General features: G+C 41.8%; 1 protein-coding gene across 1 annotated transcript; it reads right to left on the minus strand.

Moving 5' to 3' along the window:
- Nucleotides 1-17,237: 17,237 nt before the first annotated feature.
- On the minus strand, nt 17,238-17,760 carry LOC109565712 (low molecular weight phosphotyrosine protein phosphatase). The gene has a single exon (XM_019969619.2). The coding sequence runs from the start codon at nt 17,727-17,729 to the stop codon at nt 17,253-17,255; it is 477 nt and encodes a 158-aa protein (XP_019825178.2). The 5' UTR covers nt 17,730-17,760; the 3' UTR covers nt 17,238-17,252.
- Between the last annotated feature and the right edge of the window lie 2,216 nt (nt 17,761-19,976).

The raw sequence follows: 19,976 nt of genomic DNA on the forward strand, positions 1-19,976 counted from the left end.
TCAGGATACACAGCAGTCTATCCCCAATTCTCTCCTGCCTCCTCTTTCCTCAGCCTCTCCTCCACCCAGCGCCCTGCAGCCTCTCATTTGTTCTTCCTGGTGGCTTGCCTTTTCCAAAAATGTCACATAAAAGGAACGCTAGACTGTGTAGCCTTTTATATCTGACTTCATCACTCAGCACAGCACTTTTAAGAATCAGTCAGGTCACTGTGTGTATTATAGCTTGTTCCTTCTTATGGCTGAGCAGTATTCCATTGTCGGGGAAGGCAATGGCACCCCACTCTAGTACTCTTGCCCGGAAAATCCCATGGATGGAGGAGCCTGGTAGGCTGCAGTCCATGGGGTCGCTAAGAGTCGGACACAAGTGAGTGACTTCACTTTCACTTTTCACTTTCATGCATTGGAGAAGGAAATGGCAGCCCACTCCAGTGTTCTTGCCTGGAGAATCCCAGGGACTGGGGAGCCTGGTGGGCTGCCGTCTATGGAGTCTCACAGAGTCGGACATGACTGAAGTGACTTAGCAACAGCAGCAGCATTCCATTGTATAGATGTGCCAGTTTGCTTACTCATGACAGGTGAGAGACATGTGAGTAGTTTCTAGTTTGGGGCTATAATGAATAAAGCTGCTATATGTATTTTGGTAGACCGGTTTCTATAAGAACATAAGTTTTCATTTCTCTTGAGTAAATACCTCAGAGTGGGGTTGCTGGGTCACAAGTAAGTTATTTAAAATTAAAGGGAGCAAATCTCCTCCCAGGCCTCTAGCACCCCAGGCAGCCTCCATTACCTTTTTCTCTGTATTTTTCCAAAAACATGTGTGTGCACGTGCACATGTGTGTGTGTATAAAAGAGAAAACATAATTTTTAAAAATAGTGATCTGATAATACACATATTTTGCTTTTGTTGCCTTTTTTACCCAGTGGATCTTGAAGATTATACCCTCTTAATTCATATAGCTCTGTCTCATTTTTTCCTGTGAGTATTGGATATACCATACTTCCCTTAACAACTCTGTATTGGTGATTTCTGATTTTTTTGAATTACAATATTGTAATACATATCCTGCACAGGTTTTCCCCGCTTTCTGAAAATAAAATGTTCTTGTGAAACCTTTCATAAGCTGAAGTGGAGTAAAGCAAAGAAGCATATACCTTAGGATACATCTTGCTAACAGATACACAGATTGCTGCTGCTGCTGCTGCTAAGTCGCTTCAGTCGTGTCCGACTCTGTGCGACCCCATAGACGGCAGCCCACCAGGCTCCCCTGTCCCTGGGACTCTCCAGGCAAGAACACTGGAGTGGGTTGCCAGACAGGAGCAACCTTTCCTTCTCCAATGCAAAAAGTGAAAAGTGAAAGTGAAGTCGCTCAGTCGTGTCGGACTCTTAGCGACCCCATGGACTGCGGCCCACCAGGGCCCTCCATCCATGGGATTTTCCAGGCAAGAGTACTGGGGCGGGATGCCATTGCCTTCCCCGGATGCACAGATTAAGTGGAGATAAAACACAGATGCTCACAGACACGGTTCAGAGCTGTGGTGGCTGATGCTGAGAGTAGATCCACGGAACGGCCCGGTGTGCCCCTCTTGCTGCTGCAGATGCGAGCTGCCTCCGTAACAGCTCACTGCAAAACAAATGCTGAAGGCTACTTTCACTTCAAAGGGAAACTCCTCTTCTAATTTCTTTGGGTTAGTGGAAGCAGTTACTGATGCCAGTCTTTTGGCGTGGGGTGTGCTTTCAAAAAGTAGAGCACATCTATGTGCTTCCTGGGCCCTGGTTTGAGCAGAACTACAGGATAACTGAGAGGTGGACCTCTTAAAAGAGCAGCGTACAGCCCACTGCCAGCTGCTGCCCTTTTCCGCTCCTGCCTGGCCTGCAGCAGTTTGGCCTATGCCCCCAGCACACCAGTGAAAGGGCGGTCTCCAAGGCCACCACCGACCCTTCACTCTAACCCTCCTCGATTTCTCAGAGGCCAGTGATGTTGCTGACACCACCCTTCTGTTTGAAACATTCCTTTCGGGGTTTCCGATCTTTCTTGGGTCCCTTACTTGTCTGATGATCTCTTCCACGTTTCTGCTTCCTCCCCATGGCCCTTGCACACATTCAGTAAGATGTCCTTGGCTCTCTCTTGTCCCACCTGCATCTTCAGCCACACCTGCTATTAGGCAGCTCCTAAGTCCACAGTTCTGAGCTCTGTTCTCAGCTCTAATCAACTTCACTGGAGTGTGGCCCCACATTGTGAGCCGGGCATCCCAAATCCGACTCAGCATCTCACTGCCCTCCAAAGCTGGTCCTCACCTACCAGCCCTGGCTTTATTTATGCAGCTGGCATGCTTCCAGGAAACTGGGGGACATTGTGTCCCCCACTCTCTCCTCCTACTAATTAGTCACCCAGAGCCGCCCTTCCCATGATTCTTCCCCTTCTAATTCCAGACCAGTCAGTCTGGGGCTAAGCTTCCCTTGACAATAAAGCCTGATTCTTACTGAGTACTTGCTGTGTACCAAGCACAATGCAAGAATTACTAAGCGAATGTGAAACCTCACACTTCAAGAAAGATTCTATTTGCCTTTGAAGCTCAGATTCATCAGCACATTTAGGAAATGGTGAGTCCAGGATCTGGTCTTGAATAGTTCAGAGTCTGTGGTGAGACTGCATCACGACACAGCCTTACTCACTGAGATTGTTTTGGGCCAGAGTGTCTGGCCTCCAGACCTTACCATATCCAACTGACACTTGGCTCACAGATTGATAGCCCTAAAGCCTTACTCTAGCTGGGTCATAAGTTGGATCAAAAGCCTTCACTGCCTCCAAATAGAACCTTGATGCCAGGCTTGCCATACAAGGTCCTCCAGGTGCTGGGCCCAGCCTCCCCATCCTGCCTCCCTAAACCTCCAGCTGTTCTCCTAAGTCCCTCGTTTCTATCTCCGCTCACACATTCCTTTGCTGGGAGTGCCATCCCCTCTCATTTCAGCCGGGTCAAATCCATCCCATCTTTTATGGCTCAGCTAAATTTTACCTCCTCCACAAAGCCTCCCACTTAACAAAATAGTGGCCATAAAAAGAGAATCCTTTCGACTCAAACTTCTCTTTACCATCCTCTGTTCTTCCAGTTCAACCAGCCCGACCCTCTCAGAGGTCTCATTTTAACAACTATGGTGGACTGAAATCAGTTTGATGAAAAAAAGAATATTCCAGAGACATTTAAAATGAATTTTTTTTTTTGGATGATTAATAGCTTTACATTGTACCCTTTATATCTGCAAAGGGTACAAAGTAAAATTCTTCCTCGCCTGTCCCAGCCACCCAGTTCTTATGCTCACAGGAAAAAAATTTTATTGGTATCTTGTTCTTTTTTTTCCCCAGAGGTATTTGGTTGTGGTAGTTTAAAGCTGCCTATAAATTCTCTGATATTCTTCCTCTGAATGTGGGTTGGACTAATTGACTAACTGATGGTAGTGGGAAAAGCTTCCAAGACCAGGGTGTAAGGGCATGTGACCTTCTCCTTGCTTTGCGCTAGTGGATCTAGCTTCTGTGTCACAAGGACACTCAAGCAAGCCCTCTGGAGTGTCCCGCACGATGAGGAACTGAGGCCTCCTGCCAACAGCCGTGAGGGAGCTATGCTGGAAGCAGAACTTCCAGCCTCAGACACGCCTTCAGATGACTGCAGCCCTGGCCCACGACTTGACTGCAACCTCATGAGATACTCTGAGCCAAAGCCACCCAGCTAAGTACCCAAATTTCTGGCCTACAGAAATTATGAGATAATTCAGTTGATTCTTGTTATTCATGTTCTATATAGTCACCAGGAATTATAGTCACACTGAAATATTTAAACCATTGCTCCTATGGGAAATATAGTTAGATTCTGCAAGCTTCTGGTCACATTTTTATCAACTGATCAAGATCAATAAGCCTGTTTTATGTGTGTTTCTATTTAAGAATAACAATATATATTGTTGATTCATTAGCCAACAGCACTGTAACTCATATCTGAACAAAGCTTCTTTAACACACATGCTTTCTCTGTAAAGCACATCACATCCTTTTTATGGCTAAGGAGGCCATTTTAAACAGTGAGATTACCAGTGAAAAGTGCAAAAATACAAAAAGTATGGCACTAAATAGAATAAGAAAAGGATACTTCTTTACAGTGTGTAAACTGAATCAGGGAACCTTATTCAACCTCAGCTGGGAATGCACCCACAGGGGACCTCAAATTTTGCTGCTCTGTTTTATATATATATATATATATATATATATATATATATATATATATATATATATGTATACATGGGCTTCCCTGGGGGCTGAAATGGTAAAGAATCTGCCTGCAGTGTAGGAGACGTGGATTCGATCCTTGGGTTGGGAAGATCCCTTGGAGAAGGGAATGGCAACCCACTCCAGTATTTTTGCCTGGAGAATCCAATGAACAGAGGAGTCTGGTGGGCTACAGTCCATGAGATAGCAAAAAGCCGGACACAACTGAGTGCCTAAGCACACACACACACACACACACACACACATATATATACAGAAATGGTCATGAAAACACTTTGAGAATTGATTGTGGGATTATAAATTAATTTTCATGAGTAGGTGAGTTCACAAATACAGAATACACAAACGAGGAGGATTAACTGTAAATATTTGCTGTTTTAGTTCACTAAGAATTGGGGTTTCTTACTCTGCAGCAGATCAATAGTATGCATACCCTAAGTATGTGCACCACGATTCCAGTTTTGCAGAGTAATGATCTATGCACAGAAAAGGACTGAAACAAAAAATTCCAGAATAAGTAACGTTGGGTGTGTCATTATGGGTGCTTTAAGTGTCTTTGTTTCATGGCATTTTCTGATTTTTCCTGAAATAAGTATGTATTTCTTTGTGATAAGAAAACATAATAAAAGAGACATTTAAAATTATATTGTTCAATGTTGTTTGTTCCAATGAGTTACCAAATTTTAGATGAATATTTTGCTATAAATTCCATATTGTTAGACATTTATTTAACCTAAACAATCTCTTTTTGGATATTTAAGTAATCTCATCCCATCTCAAACCAGATTACTTTTGGCCAAATTGTTTGGGGCCCCGTGTTATGTTACCCATTCGACCGCTCCTTGTCCTTTTTCTTCAACTTACTCTCCCTGATTCCTTTCTAGACCCCACTCAGGTTTCTCTCGTTAAGACAAACCCTTCTTTGCCAAGAATTCCTATATGTGCAGCTCTCCCTTTGTCACTCCCAGATTCTCTGTCCACTTTAGTGTACCTGCTGCCTGTACCCATCTAGCAAAGCTGTCCCCTCAGTCTCCTTGTGGCTGAGTCCAATGGCCACCTCTCAGGACCTTTATGACCCTAGGACTTCTGGCTGTTGCCCCTTCCTCTTTCTGAAGCACTCTGGGTTTCCATGTCCACACACCTTCTCCCTACCTGTCTGCCTGGTCCTCTGTGGCCTCTTTCTCAGGCTGTCTCCTCACTCGGCACCCCCGTCTCCAGGAGCCACTCCCCATGGCTGCAGGGCTCCCATCAGCTTCCTGCTGTCACACCTGCGCTCCAGCCTGCCCGTCAGCCGTCCGCTGGGCCTCTCACGTGGAGGTCTTATCCGCACCACCCACTCAGTCTGTCCACGCGGGACCCATCATCTCCCTCCCTTAGCCTTCAAGTCTGTCCTTTCCACTTCCTGGTTCCAGATTCTCACACTAGGAACCTGGGAGTTCCTCCCGCTCTCTGCCCCCTTTCTTCAGGTTCTACACAGTGTCCTGCACTCAGGAACATTCAATTAATATTCATTTAATGATTTTAATCAACCACCACGCCCAGTCAGTCCCACCTTCTGAATGACACTAGGCCTGTTGGTCTCCCTCCACCACCTTCCATTGCCTGTTGTTTGTTCCTTCATTAGACTATGGGACCCACCTCAGAGGTGGCAGAGCTGTGAACCCAGGACACTTTAATCAGATGCTACAGGAGAATGAAGTCCAACCCACAGGCACAAAACTGTGGGACCTGGCATACTGCTTCCTCTCACCCCTCCCTGGCTGCCACCCTCCATCCAAGGGGAAGTGGAGCCTTTAAATCTGTCTTCAGGGCTGCAATCCCTTTCTACACACTCAAAGGTGAGATCCGTCCACACCCAGAGTCTGGTCCAGCAGGCTGCATGTCCAACTAAGCTCAAGGAAAGCGAGGGACTCCTGCTTCCAGGAGGTTCCACTTGGCTGTGAGCCAGGAGAGGTGGGAGGAGGGAAGGGGAAGGGGCAGAGGGGCGGTGTGCCTTGTGGAGCAGTGGGTTCAGGTTGGATGGTCAGCGGCTGGAAGAGGGGAGGATGAGTGACTTCCCCACTGCTCGCAGACCTCCCTGGGGGTGGCCTTCCTGGTTGGGGCAAAGCAACCAAATTCAGTGGAGCGATCCGGTCCAAGTCGTGAGAGCGACTCTAGGAGTGCAGGTGCTCAAAGGAGTTGTAGTTTCTTCAAACCATCAGCAGAGGGCGCCCTCAGTTCACCTCTGCTCCTTGCCGGGAGGGGTGTGCCAGGTGAGATGCGATAGGAAGGTTCCGATAAGCTGTTGAACGTGGGAAGCAAGTGTGAGAGACAGGTGGGCTGACTTCCACATTTCTCGCATGTGTAACATTCAAAAGCCAAGAATACAGGAGACAGCAGTGTGGTGGTAGTCAGGGAAAGTGAGTGAGATTTGAACCTGTGGGGAGTGAGGTCCTGAGATACATCCCGCGGGAGATGTATATTGGGTGATTGATATACAATTCTGGAGCTGGGAGAGATGACCTCAAACATAAAGATCTGAGGTCATTGTTCTGTATGCAATGGTGCAAGACCTGAAGTGACCGAGACTGTCTAGGGAGCATGAGAAAGAGACAGGCCAAACTCAGAGGCCTGGGGAGCCTTAGTATTTAAGGGCTGGGAAGAGAGGAAGTGGACACATCAGAGAGGTTGTAGAATAACCAAGGGATAATGCAATAGATGCAAGGGATGAGACGCTTTAGATGAGTTTCCCGATTGCCAGCCTGGTCCCAGGACCTTTTACGATGCAGGGCCCAGAGAGTGAGAAGAGAGAAACAGGGAATCCCCTAGTGGGTCAGTGGTAAAGCATGGTGAAGCCTTGCAATGCAGGGGGCGTGAGTTCGATCCCTGGTCAGGGAACTAAGTTCCCACATGTCATGAAGCAACTGAGCCTGCACGCCAAAACTACCAGAGCCCGTCGTTGTCTGCTCTGGAGTCTGTGTGCCACAACTAGAGAGTCTGTGCACTACAACCAAGAGATACCGCACGACGCAACCAAGACACGAGACACCCAAATAAATAAATATTCAGAAAGAGAGAGACAAAACCAAGAGGCTGGAGGGAAGGTGGGGCCCCTAGCTTGAGAGACTAACTACCTGATAAAAAGAGTACATTTTAAAAGTTAGAGAAAGAAAATCCATGTGAGGTCGGGAGGGGGGGGCATTACTGTATTGGGGCTTAAAAAGTTTTGGGTTTGGAAATGTGAAGGTCTCCAGAGTAGCTCCAGAGTAAAAGAAAATTAGAGGAAGGAAAGAAAAGGGGGCTCTTGGAATGTATGTTCTTTTAGTAGGATGTAAATAGTAATTTCTTCTTGATTTCTATTTGGAGGCCAGATAACACATCTTTGAATGGAACACATCTTTGAAGATCTTTGAGATCTTTGAGGATCTCAGCTGTATTAGGATTCATTAGACTTTAGCAAGCTAAAAATGGAAAAAAATATTCTTAACATGTTGAAGGGAAACTACCAGAAATCAATACCATACTTAATGGTGAATTGTTAAGAGCATTCCCATAATACTAAGACTAAGGCAAAAATGTCCATTATCATTGCTGTTATTCAACATGTACTAAAGGTCCCACCTTGACAAGAAGACGCAAAGAAAGTCTACTTTTTGGAAAGGAAGAATCAAAATATTATTGTGTACAAATGTTGCTATTATATACCTAGAAAAGAGAATTAACTGAAAAACTCTTTTAACGAACAAGAGAATTAAGTGGCCAATACAAGATCAACATACAGAAATCAACAGTTACACAATGATAAGTGATTAAAAAACATGAAAGTCAAAAGATACCATTTCCAATAGGGACTAAAAACTATAAAACACTGCACGTATACACTTTAAAATGGTTAAAATGGTAAATTTTATGCTATTTATACTTTACACAATACAAAAATTAAAAACACTATATCGAGGATTTAAATTAATGAGAAACTTTTATATGAAGAAAACTCTAAAGCATTACGTAAGAGAAAAGAAGAAAAGCTAACAAGTGAAGAGATACACCACATTCTGAGATACTATTGTTTTCTAGTATTTTAGCTATGTTTTTGAACCCCACAAATTAGACACTATTAGAATCACTTTATAGGCAATATCTGTTTACCTACATGTTTACCAGTTTCTTTGCTCACCATTCCTTCTTAAATCTCTGACCTTCCTTCTTGGATCATTTTCCTTCTTTCTGAAAGAACATTCTTCGTATAAGTTTATTCAAGCTAAGCTTAGTCTTTGTCATGTATGAAAGCAAGTGTGAGTCCATCAGTTGTGTCTGACTCTTTGCGACCCCATGGTATGTAGCCCACCAGACTCCTTTGTCCGTGGGATTCTCCAAGCAAGAATACTGGAGTGGGTTGTCAGTCCCTTCTCCAGAGGATCTTCCCAACCCATGGATTGAACCTGGGTCTCCTGCATTGCGGGCATACTCTTTACCATCTGAGCCATCAGGGAAGCCCTTATCATTATATATATATGTCCCTAATTCATCTCATTCTTCTTTTTTTTTAAGTTTTTTTTTTTTTTTTTTTTGCTGTGGATCATTTTTAAAGTCTTTATTGAATTTGTCACAATATTACTTTTGTTTCGTCTTTTTGGTCACAGGCATGTGGAATCTTAGCTCCCTGACCAGGGATGGAAGCCATACCCCCTGCACTGGAAGGTGAAATCTTAACTACAGGAGTTTCAGGGAAGTTCCCACCTCATTCTTCGAAGATAGTTTTGCTGAGTATGTAATCCTAGTATGGCAGCTATTTTCTTTTGTTCCTTTGAGTATATTGTTCTGCTACCTTCTGTTTCCCACTCTTGTTGTTAAGCAGTCTTTGTCGCTTAATTGTTGTTTCTTTGTGAGTGATAAGACTTTTCTTTCAGATTGCCTTAAGAAAAAAAAAAATTCTTTTTCCTGGCTGCACTGCAAGGCTTGTGGGATCTTAGTTCCCTGACTAGGGATTGAACCCAGGACTCAGCAGCACTGGACCACCAGAGAATGTCCAGGAAAACTTTTTATTATGGAAAATTTCAAATGTATCCCAGAGAGAAGAGTTTAGTGAACTTCCTCATTCCCCACACCCAGGTTCAGAAGTTAACATTTTGCCAGTAAAGTTTGCTCTATTCTGCCTCCCCTCCTTGGAAGTATTTTTTTTGCTTTTGCTGAAGCATTTAAAGCAAATTCCACATTATGTATATGGATCAGATTGTGTCTTTGATAGACGAAGACATTTTGCTTTATTTTTATGTTAATTTCTTAATGTCATCTAATTGCTAGGCATGTTCAAATTCCTCTGTTCCATAAAGGTCTTAGCCCTGCTCCACCTCCGTTTATTTGTTGATAAAAACAGAACATTTGCCTGTAGATTTTCCCACAGAATTCGTCTGATTGCTTCTTCAGGCATCATCTCACTTGTTCCTCTGCTGCTGCTGCTAAGTTGCTTCAGTCATGTCCGACTCTGTGTGACCCCATAGACGGCAGCCCACCAGGCTCCCCCGTCCCTGGGATTCTCCAGGCAAGAACACTGGAGCGGGTTGCCATTTCCTTCTCCAATGCATGAAAGTGAAAAGTGAAAGTGAAGTCGCTCAGTCTTGTCTGACTCTTCTCGCGACCCCATGGACCGCAGCCCACCAGGCTCCTCCGTCCATGGGATTTTCCAGGCAAGAGTACTGGAGTGGGGTGCCATTGCCTTCTCCCACTTGTTCCTCTGGACCCTGTATTTCCCATAAATTGGCAGTTATATCTAGGTCTTAATTAGATTTAGGTTAAATTATTTTGGGAAAAGCTCCCTGTGCATCAGGCCAGGAGGTACACTGTGTTTGGTTGTTCCACTTTGATTTTAAATTCATCTGTTACTGAATTAGGGGGTGTAAAATGGTGATTTCCTTCAAATCTGTGATTCCTTCTCCATTTATTAGCTGGAATTTATTCATCAGAAACTTTTCTTCATTAACTACTTGATTAAAATGCAGTTGATGTGCCCAGAGGTGAGGGGTGTGTATGTGTGAGATTATAAAATTATGTAAGTTTCTGTATTCCATGTGCTTTAATATGCAGTCATTATCATACTGTTTTTTATGCTGAAGTGATCCCATCTTTAGCCAAAGTCCCTTCAAGTTGTCTCCTATGATCTTTTAAAAATTCCTGAGATGGTTGTTTCTCCCTCCTTATTTAACTTATGTGGAGAGTACATCATTTGAAATGCTGGGCTGGATGAAGCACAAGGTGGAATCAAGATTGCTGGGAGAAATATCAACGACCTCAGATATGCATATACTACACCCTAATGGCAGAGAGTAAAGAGGAACAAAAGAGCCTGTGGATGAAGGTGAAAGAGGAGCATGAAAAAGCTGGCTTATAACTCAACATTCAAAAAACTAAGATCATGGCCTCTGGTCCCATGACTTCATGGCAAATAGATGGGGAAAAAATGAAAATAGTGACAGATTTTCTTTTCTTGGGCTCCAAAATCACTGCAGATGGTGACTGCAGCCATGAAATTAAAAGATGCTTGCTTAATGGAAGAAAAGCTATGACAAACCTAGATGGCATATTAAAAAGCAGAGACATTGCTTTTCCAACAAAGGTCTGTACAGTCAAAGCTATGGTTTTTCCAGCAGTTATATACGGAGATGAGAGTTGGATCGTAAAGAAGGCTGAGGGCTGAAGAATTGATGCTTTTGAATTGTGGTGCTGGGAAAGGCTCTTGAGAGTCCCTTGGACAGCAAGGAGATCAAAAGAGTCAATCCTAAAGGAAATCAACACTGCATATTCATTGGAAAGGCTGATGCAGAAGCTCCAACACTTAGGCTGTCTGATAAGAGCTGACTCATTGGGAAAAAACCTTGATTCTGGGAAAGATTGAGGGGAGGAGGAGAAGGGGGCAACAGAGGATGAGATGGTTAGATGGCATCACCGACTCAATGGACATGAATTTGAGCAAACTCTGGGAGATGGAGAAGGACAGGGAAGCCTGGTGTGCTGGTCCATGGGGATGCAAAGAGTCAGATATGATTTAACGACTGAACAACAACACGTAGTTGTTTGCAACTTCCTTCTTTATGGCTCAATTGATCTCCTAGGTTTGACTTGTACATTTCTTGGCCTGTAACTGGAATCAGACATTTCTCCAGGGAGCTCTGGTTCGTTTTTATGAGAGATGGTATTCAGAGAGCAAAACTTGGTCACTAAAGGTGCTTATTGCTATTGGATTGTCATTTCTTCAGAGGACAGAGCTGGAAAATACCAGTTTTTCTTTTTTTTTTTTTAAAGTAAGTCATGAGTTCATAGTGATACTTCCAATTCAATTTCAAGATTATGAGATTTTTAAACTGAACAAAAAATTTTAAATCTCTGGTGGCTTTTTACAATTCCTTCTTTGTCTTTAGTATTCTCCAGTTTCCTTACAAGCATCTAGGGGTGGATTTCTTTTTACTTATCCCACTTGATATTATGTTGTACATCCATCCTGTTTCTGTGGATTCATATACTTCATCAGTTCTGGAATACTCTTCCTCTGTCTCTTCATATATTGCTTCTCCTACAGTCTTGCTATTATGTAATGCCCTACTGGGACTTCAGTTAAACAAATTACAGGCTTTTTCATTCTATACTCCACGACTCTTAAACCGTCTTTCACATTTTCCATTTCCTGTTTATTTCTGCTGCATTTTAAGTAATTTCTTCAGCTCTTTCTTCACTGTATCCCTTTTCAGTTGTATATAATCTATTGCTCAGCATATCCAGTGAAATGCTTTTTTATTGAGGTATTATTTGTATTTTTAAACATATATATTCTTTTTCATTATGGCTTATTGCAGGATAGTGAATACAGTTCCCTGTGTAGTAGTATTGTTGACAGTAAAACTGAAAGAAGATTAAATTCCATCACTGTAAATTATTATATGTATATAGAATGAATATTTTTAAATCATTTACATGATATATATAAAACTTTAAAATTAGTGTACAAAATTATGTTAAACAATTTCAAGCAAAAAAATCAATCATATGCACATTTATCTCAGTTACATAAAAATTATGTACAGAAATAACTAAAGTGTGATCCATTGAAAATAGAATAAGAAAAATAGATAAGACTGTGGTACTTGCAACACAATAGAGCAGTGAAAAATGCAATTCAGCTACGCAAATGAACATGAACGAATCTCATGACTATGAAAAAGCAAACTACAGAAAAATACACGCAATAGGATTTATAGCAAATCAAAACTAAATGAAGCAACATATTGCTTAGAAATGGGTACAGTTTGGACTATGTGAAATTGCTTAATACATATGTGGTAAAACTATAAAGAAAAGTTAAGTGAAAACAACAAAATTGAAAACACCTTGATGCTATTCGGGATGAAAGGGCTGGGATCTGGGAAGGGCAGCAGAGATTTCAGAAGTTCTGGCTTACTAACTGGGTGGTGGATCCACTGATGTTTAAATTGTGTTTCTATTCCTTATGTCTTAAACATATGTAATAAATGTTCTTTTATAATTATTCAGCATTTAATAAGACCATATGTTTAAAAGAGTAAAAGGAAATATATTACAGTGATAGTCATTGCTGCATCTGGGCATTTTGATGATGTGTGATTTCCCCCCCCTCTTCTATATTTGTACGTCATTAAGATTTTGTACAGCAAGAATGTATTACTTTTACAGACGGAAAAATATCTCCCAGCTAAGATGAAAAGTTGGCAGGAAAAAGATGAATGTTTTTAGAAATGAACCTCATATTGGAATGTTAAAAAAAAAAAAAAAAAAGAAAATTTAGGTGAGATATCTTACTGGTCCTTCTGCATAAGAAAAAAACAGCATTTTTTTTTTTTTGCATGATGACAATAATATGTACCTCACAAGGTTACTGCAATGATCTCAAAGTGATGACACTTTGAGAATGTTACACAGTGTTCTACAAGTATTATTTTTAACATTTATTATTTATTTAGCAGTGGGTCTTAGTTGTGGCACATGGGATCTTCAATCTCATTTGCTACTTGTGGGATCTTTAGCTGCAGCTTGCAAACTTTTAGTTGTGGCCTGTGGAATCTAGTTCCCCAAATAGGGATCGAACCCGCCACCCTCCCCCCACATTGGGAGCATGAAGTCTTAGCCCCTGGACCACCGGAGAAGTCCTTCTATAAGTGTTAATTACGGTGAGAAAGGAATAAGAAAGACTAAGCATAAAACTGTTCAGATAGAATTTATAAAGCATTCTTCAACAGTAAGATTTTGGAGATTTTATAAATGTTGACAAGATAAGTATAATATCCTTCTCTAGAGACTTGGAAGTCATTTATTATGGAAAATTTCAAACACACCTGGGGCTTCCCTTGTGGCTCAGCTGGTAAAGAATCCACCTGCAATGTGGGAGACCTAGGCTCGATCCCTGGGTTGGGAAGATCTCCTGGAGAAGGGAAAGCCTACCCACTCCAGTATTCTGGCCCAAATTCCACGAACTGTATAGTCCATGGCGTCGCAAAGAGTTGGACATGACTGAGCGACTTTGACTTTTCAAACATACCTGAAAACTGGGGGAGAACATTTTAATGAATTCCCATATATCTATTACCCAGATTCAACAATTAACAAGATTTTGTCAAACTTGCTTCATCTTTTCCTTGTGAGGGTGTGTGTTTGCTGTTGATGAAGTATTTGGAAACAAAATCTAGACTAATGCAACTTTGCTCAGTTGTGTCCAACTCTTTGTGACCCCGTGGATTGTAGCCCACCAGGCTCCTCTGTCTATGGGATTCTCCAGGCAAGAATACTGGAGTGTGTTGCCGTTTCCTTCTACGGGAGATCTTCTTGACCCAGGGATAGAACCCAGGTGCCTACCTTGCACGTGGACTGTTTACCATCTGAGCCACCAGGGAAGCCCCCTAAAATATACACACTTTTTCTTACACAGACATAATGCCATTATCACACTTAACAAAATTAACAATAATTTCTCTAATATCAGGTCATATTCAAATTTCCCTAATTTTCTTGGAAATGTCTTTTCATAGTTCATTTCTTTGCATTAGGATTAACATACTGCGTTTAGTAATTGTGTATTTTAAATTTCTTTTAGTCTAGAGCTATCTTTTTTTCTTGTTGTTTGTTTCCTTTCCTTGCGATAGTGACATGGTGAAGAAACTGGGTCAGTTGTCTTGTGGAATGTCCCAGTTTTTGTTCTTACCTCTGACCTTCCTAATGGTGTGGTGGCCAGTTTTCCTTTGCCTTGTGTTGATGTAAACTGGCAGTCAGTTCCGGAGGCTTGTTGAGGTCTAGGTTCTTATTTTGTTGAGACCACTTTGTACACAGGGTTGTGTCCTGTACATTGCATCACATCAACATGCAGATATTGCCCTTGCTCCATATCCACTAAGTTTTCCCACTTTAAGAATTCCATTTTTCTTTTCTAGAAGCACTCATTTTTTCTATTCTCTTTTGTCCTTTTAAATAGTCTCTTTTCTCCTGCTCATCTGTGATTCCATCTCTTATTTCCTTAAACATTTCATACATAGGCATTTCCATTATGTAGCTGATAATTTCATTCTCACTGAGAATCTACATCTGCTGACTCTCACTGTTCATGGTTTGGATGGTACTCTATTTACGGTGATTAGGGATACTTTCTCCAGAAAGCGTCTTGTTTTGTTTCCAGGAGAAACTGGGCACAAGGGGCGAGAACAACCTTGGTTTCCTCACAGAGTCCTGACTGTGGTGCTGAGCCCCAGACTCGGGTCCCCACCCTGCTTCAGTCCTGCAGATTGATGGAGGGCGCTGTTGACAATTGACTTGAGTTCCTATCATTTACCATTCTGGTTTCAGCTTAAGGCTTTTTTTTTTTTTTTTCCCACTTCTACCAGTTTATTGCTACCAACCCATCTCCCTGCACCCTCATGCATGCATGCTCAGTCATGTAACCTTATGGACTGCAGCCCACCAGGCTCCTCTGTCCATGGACTTTTCCAGGCAAGAACACTGGAGGGGGTTGCCGTTTCCTTCTCCTTAGCTTAAGGTTTTTGCTTCTTTGTATTTTGTTTTGTTTTTCTTTTCTCTTTTGAAATTTTTCTTGTTTCTAGTGAACTCAGAAAAATGCTATGTTTTATGTAGTAATTATTATTACTATTATTTACCTCTAATAATTTTGTAGCAGGAGGGCCTTTCAAAGTATATAGTAAGCCACACTCCTGGAAGGAAGTGGGGAGCCTACAGCACAATTTGTGGAATTAAAGTGTGGAAACAGAATATAACAAATGAGTAAATATTAACAAAATAGAAACAGACTCATAGATAAAGAGAACAAATTAGCTGTTACCAGTGGAGAGAGGGGAGAAGGGAGGGGCAAGATAGGGCTATGGGATTAAGATGTACAAACTACTATGTATAAAATAAATAGGTGGACTTTCCTGGTGGTCCAGAGATTAAGAATCCACCTGCTTTGAATTCTTAACTAAAGTACATACTGTGTTCACATTTCACAAAATTTAATGCTAGTGTTTGTTATTCGTCTTCATACCTTATTCAAGAGTCCACATTGTATTCAGTTGCCTTGAGCAGCTTCAGCTGCATGCAACAAATACTGATAAATTCTCTTTTCATTCTTATTCTGTTACAAATGTTTTCTAATTTTCCTTGTTGTGGCTTCTTAGATATACCCATCATTTAAAAGTGGACATTCAATTTCCAAATACATGGGTTTTTTTAAAAGTATTTTTGATATTAATTCCTCATTTTGATATTAATTTTTCATTTAAATGCTTTCTTCTCTACAATCACCTTCTGTGTTTTTTCAGTCTTTTAACTTTATTGAGGCTTTCAATAGCTAAGTGACAGGTCTCTTGAATCTTGAAGATTCCCTGAGAAATCCTGAAGATTTCCTGGAGGAGGAAATCCAACCCACTCTAGTATTCCTGCCTGGGAAATCCCATGGACAGAGGAGTCTGGCAGGCTGTAGCCCATGGGGTTGCAAAAAAGTCGGACATGACTGAGCCTGAGCTTGCACACAATCATTAGTGATATTGAGCATTTTTTCATGTACTTGTTAGCCATTTGCATGTCTTGTTTTTTTTTTTTTTTTTTTTTTTGCACCTCAGTTGTATTTTTGTAATTTCCCCGGTTTATTTGAGAACAATTTTTTCTGACATATATTCATATGAATTTTAGATCAGTTATTTTAAATGTGCACAAATTATGTATATTTCCCTATAACCAGGCACTGACAAAAAATACTTAATATATCAATATTTAAGCATTCCAACATAAAAGGACTTTTTCCAACATAAAAGGACTTTTTCCAACTTGATACTTTTTCCCACACAAGGTGATCTATAATTGACATTCAGGCAATTATACGCATGTAGAAGCAGACACAGTCCCCCAACTGACCATAAGATAAACCCTCACACTCGCCCTTCTCCTGGATATAACTACATTTCCAGAGGCAAACGGGTTCAAATGGGAGCACATAAGGTGACTTCCTCATGAAATGAACTGCACAGACACAAACTAAGACGGAGTGAAGGTGCTAAGGATGAATCCCACGAGCCTCGCTCCTTCCTGGCCTGAGAGTGTGCGCTTGCGCACTGCCAGCCAGTGGCAACTCACCACCGCGGGGCGCCAGGCTCCGTCGAGGCGGTGAGGGCAGGGCCAGTCCACAGAGGGAGGGGCAGTGCAGGCTCCCGAGGGGCGTCTCACTTCACTTCACTATGGTCTACTGTGCTGCTCCACTACTTCGATTGTTCCACTGTTTTTGTAACTGGGGCATAGTGGGAGGTTTAGCTAGTCTAAGGAACTCTTATCCCATAAACTATCTGAATCAAAGATTTTTTTATTTACTCTTTCGCCAAACACAAAGACTGAGTTCCATCTACAAGAGGGCTGCGGCCTTGGCTCCGAACGGTGACACTCTTGACACTTGACACACGGCCTCGGGGGACGAGCCTGGGCCACAGCGGGAAGGCCGGGTCAGCGAACCTTCCCCAGGAAGGCCCTGCAGCACCGCACGCACTGCTGGTAGACGGCCTCAAAGTCAGCGTTGTCGCCATAATAGGGATCTTCAATGATAAGTTGTTTTTGTGGATCATAGTTCCCGAGTAGTTTGATTTTCGCTCTGCAGTTTTTAACTTGATTACTTTTTCTATTCATATCTCTCAGATTGCTCTCATCCATACATAGTATATAATCAAAAGTGGCAAAGTCTTCTTTGGTAACCTGCCGGGCAACGTGACTCATGGGGATACCATGCTTCTTCATGCAAGCCTGCCCCCGATAATCAGGAGGGTTTCCTAGTTCATACGTGGATGTCGCTGCACTGTCTATCCTCCAATTATCTGAAATGTTTTGATCAGTTACAAGTTTCCTGAAAACCGCTTCTGCGATGGGTGATTGACAGATGTTACCCAGACACACGAACAGCACTGACTTGGTCACCTGCTCAGCCATCTTCCGGCGCGCTGCCTGTCTTCTTTGGAGAAACGTCTGTTTAGCTTTTCTGCCCATTTTTTTGTTCCGGGTGTCTGTTTTGTTATTCAGTTGTACGAGGAGTTTGCATACTTTGGAAATTAAGCCTTTGTTGGTCCCATCAATTGCAAATATTTTTTCCTGCTCCACTGGTTGTCTTTTCATTTTGTTTATGGTTTCCTTTGCTGTGCAAAAGCTTGTAAGTTTGATTAGGCTTCATTTGTTTATTTTGGCTTTTATTTCTATCATCCTGGGAGACTGACCTAAGAAAATATTGCTACAATTTATGCCAGATGATGTTTTACCTGTTTTCTTCTAGTTTTATGGTATCACATATATGCTTATATACTTAAGACTTTAAGCCATTTTGAGTTTATTTTTGTATATGGTGTGAAGGAATGTTTAAATTGAAGGAATTGTTCAAATCAATCAAATAAATTTTCATTGATATACATCTGGCTGTCCAGCTTTCCCAACATCACTTGCTGAAGAGACTGTCTCTTCTCCATTGTATATTCTTGCCTCTGTTGTCAAAGATTAACTGACCACAGGTGTGGAGAAGTGATTGATGTTTTGCTCTTGCCTCGTCCACATCTTTGCATTGGATGAGCATTGTTTATTCTTTGTTGCAGAACTGCAGATGCAGTGGCTCAGACCACCAGTCAGGGTGTCTATGGGGATGAACAAAGGGCAGCATAAAGCCCTGCCAGGGTCAAAAGTTGATAAACTTGGGGAACAACTGTTTTTGAGCAACCCCTCACCCCATCTTTTGCTCTCCAAATTCCCAGGCTGGCCCCTCCCTCAAATCAATAGAGGAGCTTCCTTTCAGCACAGGGTAGAAAGTGAAATCAAGAACCCAGGGAGTTTGGGGACCAAATGCAAACAAGCAGGAGTGCTGACCTGTGACTGTGTGATGCCTGGGGTACTCCAGTTGAGATCTGAAACCCTGTCCTCTCCTTGAAGTTAATAGGCTGGCAGACACTGAATGGCCTTCTGTCCTTCCCTCAAATGCAGTACAGGGTAGAACAGTAAATACCCCCAGGGAATAGGGGTTCACAAGCCAAAAATGTTGAGACACTCACAGAGTAAAATTAAACCAAAAGAAAAATAAAATCACAACATATAAGATCAGAAACAGTAGGAGAGAAGCAGCAGTATTCTTTAGTAGAGATGGACTAAGGATTTCAAATCAGTTCTATAAATACACAAAAGATATATTAGCAGTGTAAAAGAAAAACAAGAAAACACTTACAAGAATCAAAGGAAAGTATTAGATATGAAAAAGGCAAGAGCTGAAATAAAGAACACAATAAATGAGATATATAACTGATAAAAATAGATTAGAATATCATATTGAGAAACACTTTAAGAAGGACTCATTGAAGAATGAGAAGATAAAAAATTAAGTTGAAGAAATAAGGAGGATAGAAGTAGAATGCCCACACCCATGCAACAGGAATCCGGGAGAAAATGAAACTGAAAAGAGGAATACATTTGAAGAACAAAGGATCTAATTTTTTTTTCAGGTTTAAAAAGAATGAATGACCAGATTGAAAAGGCCATAGAGTGGAAAATAAAAGAGAGAAAGGAAAGCCCACTAGATGGTAAAATTTAAAAATACCAGAGAGGGGATTCTCTGGTGGTCCAGTGGTTGGGACTCCACGCTTTCCCTTTTGAGAGCCCTGTTTGGGGAACGAGGATCCCACAAACAGTGTGGCCAAAACTGCAATAACAACAACAGCAAACAAAAACAGAAAAAAACACATCAAAACCAAAGAGAAAATTTTAACAGTGTTAGATTGATGCTAGACCCCTCAGCTACAACACTGGGCACAAGAAGACAATGGAGCAGTGTTTCTTAAGTACTAAGGAAAATAACTTTGAACCTATAATTTTATATACAGCCAGCTTGTCTTTCAAAATTCTTAAAGAGATGGGAATACCAGACCACCTTACCTGCCTCCTGAGAAATCTTGACCTCCAGGTCAAGAAGCAACAGTTAGAACCAGACATGGAACAATGGACTGGTCCCAAATTGGTAAAGGAGTATGTCAAGGCTGTATATTCTCACCCTACTTATTTAACTTACATGCAGAGTACATCATGCGAAATGCTGGGCTGGATGAAGCACAAGCTGGAATCAAGATTGCCGGGAGAAATATCAATAATCTCAGATATGCAGATGATACCATCCTTACTGGAGAAGGAAATGGCAACCCACTCCAGTGT

The sequence above is a fragment of the Bos indicus genome, chromosome 11 (assembly GCF_029378745.1).
Source record: "Bos indicus isolate NIAB-ARS_2022 breed Sahiwal x Tharparkar chromosome 11, NIAB-ARS_B.indTharparkar_mat_pri_1.0, whole genome shotgun sequence".
Classification (NCBI taxonomy): domain Eukaryota; kingdom Metazoa; phylum Chordata; class Mammalia; order Artiodactyla; family Bovidae; genus Bos; species Bos indicus.

Excerpts from the sequence above, each read along its gene's own strand:
- LOC109565712 (XM_019969619.2), bottom strand. The coding sequence starts at position 17,729 with ATGGCTGAGCAGGTGACCAAGTCAGTGCTGTTCGTGTGTCTGGGTAAC.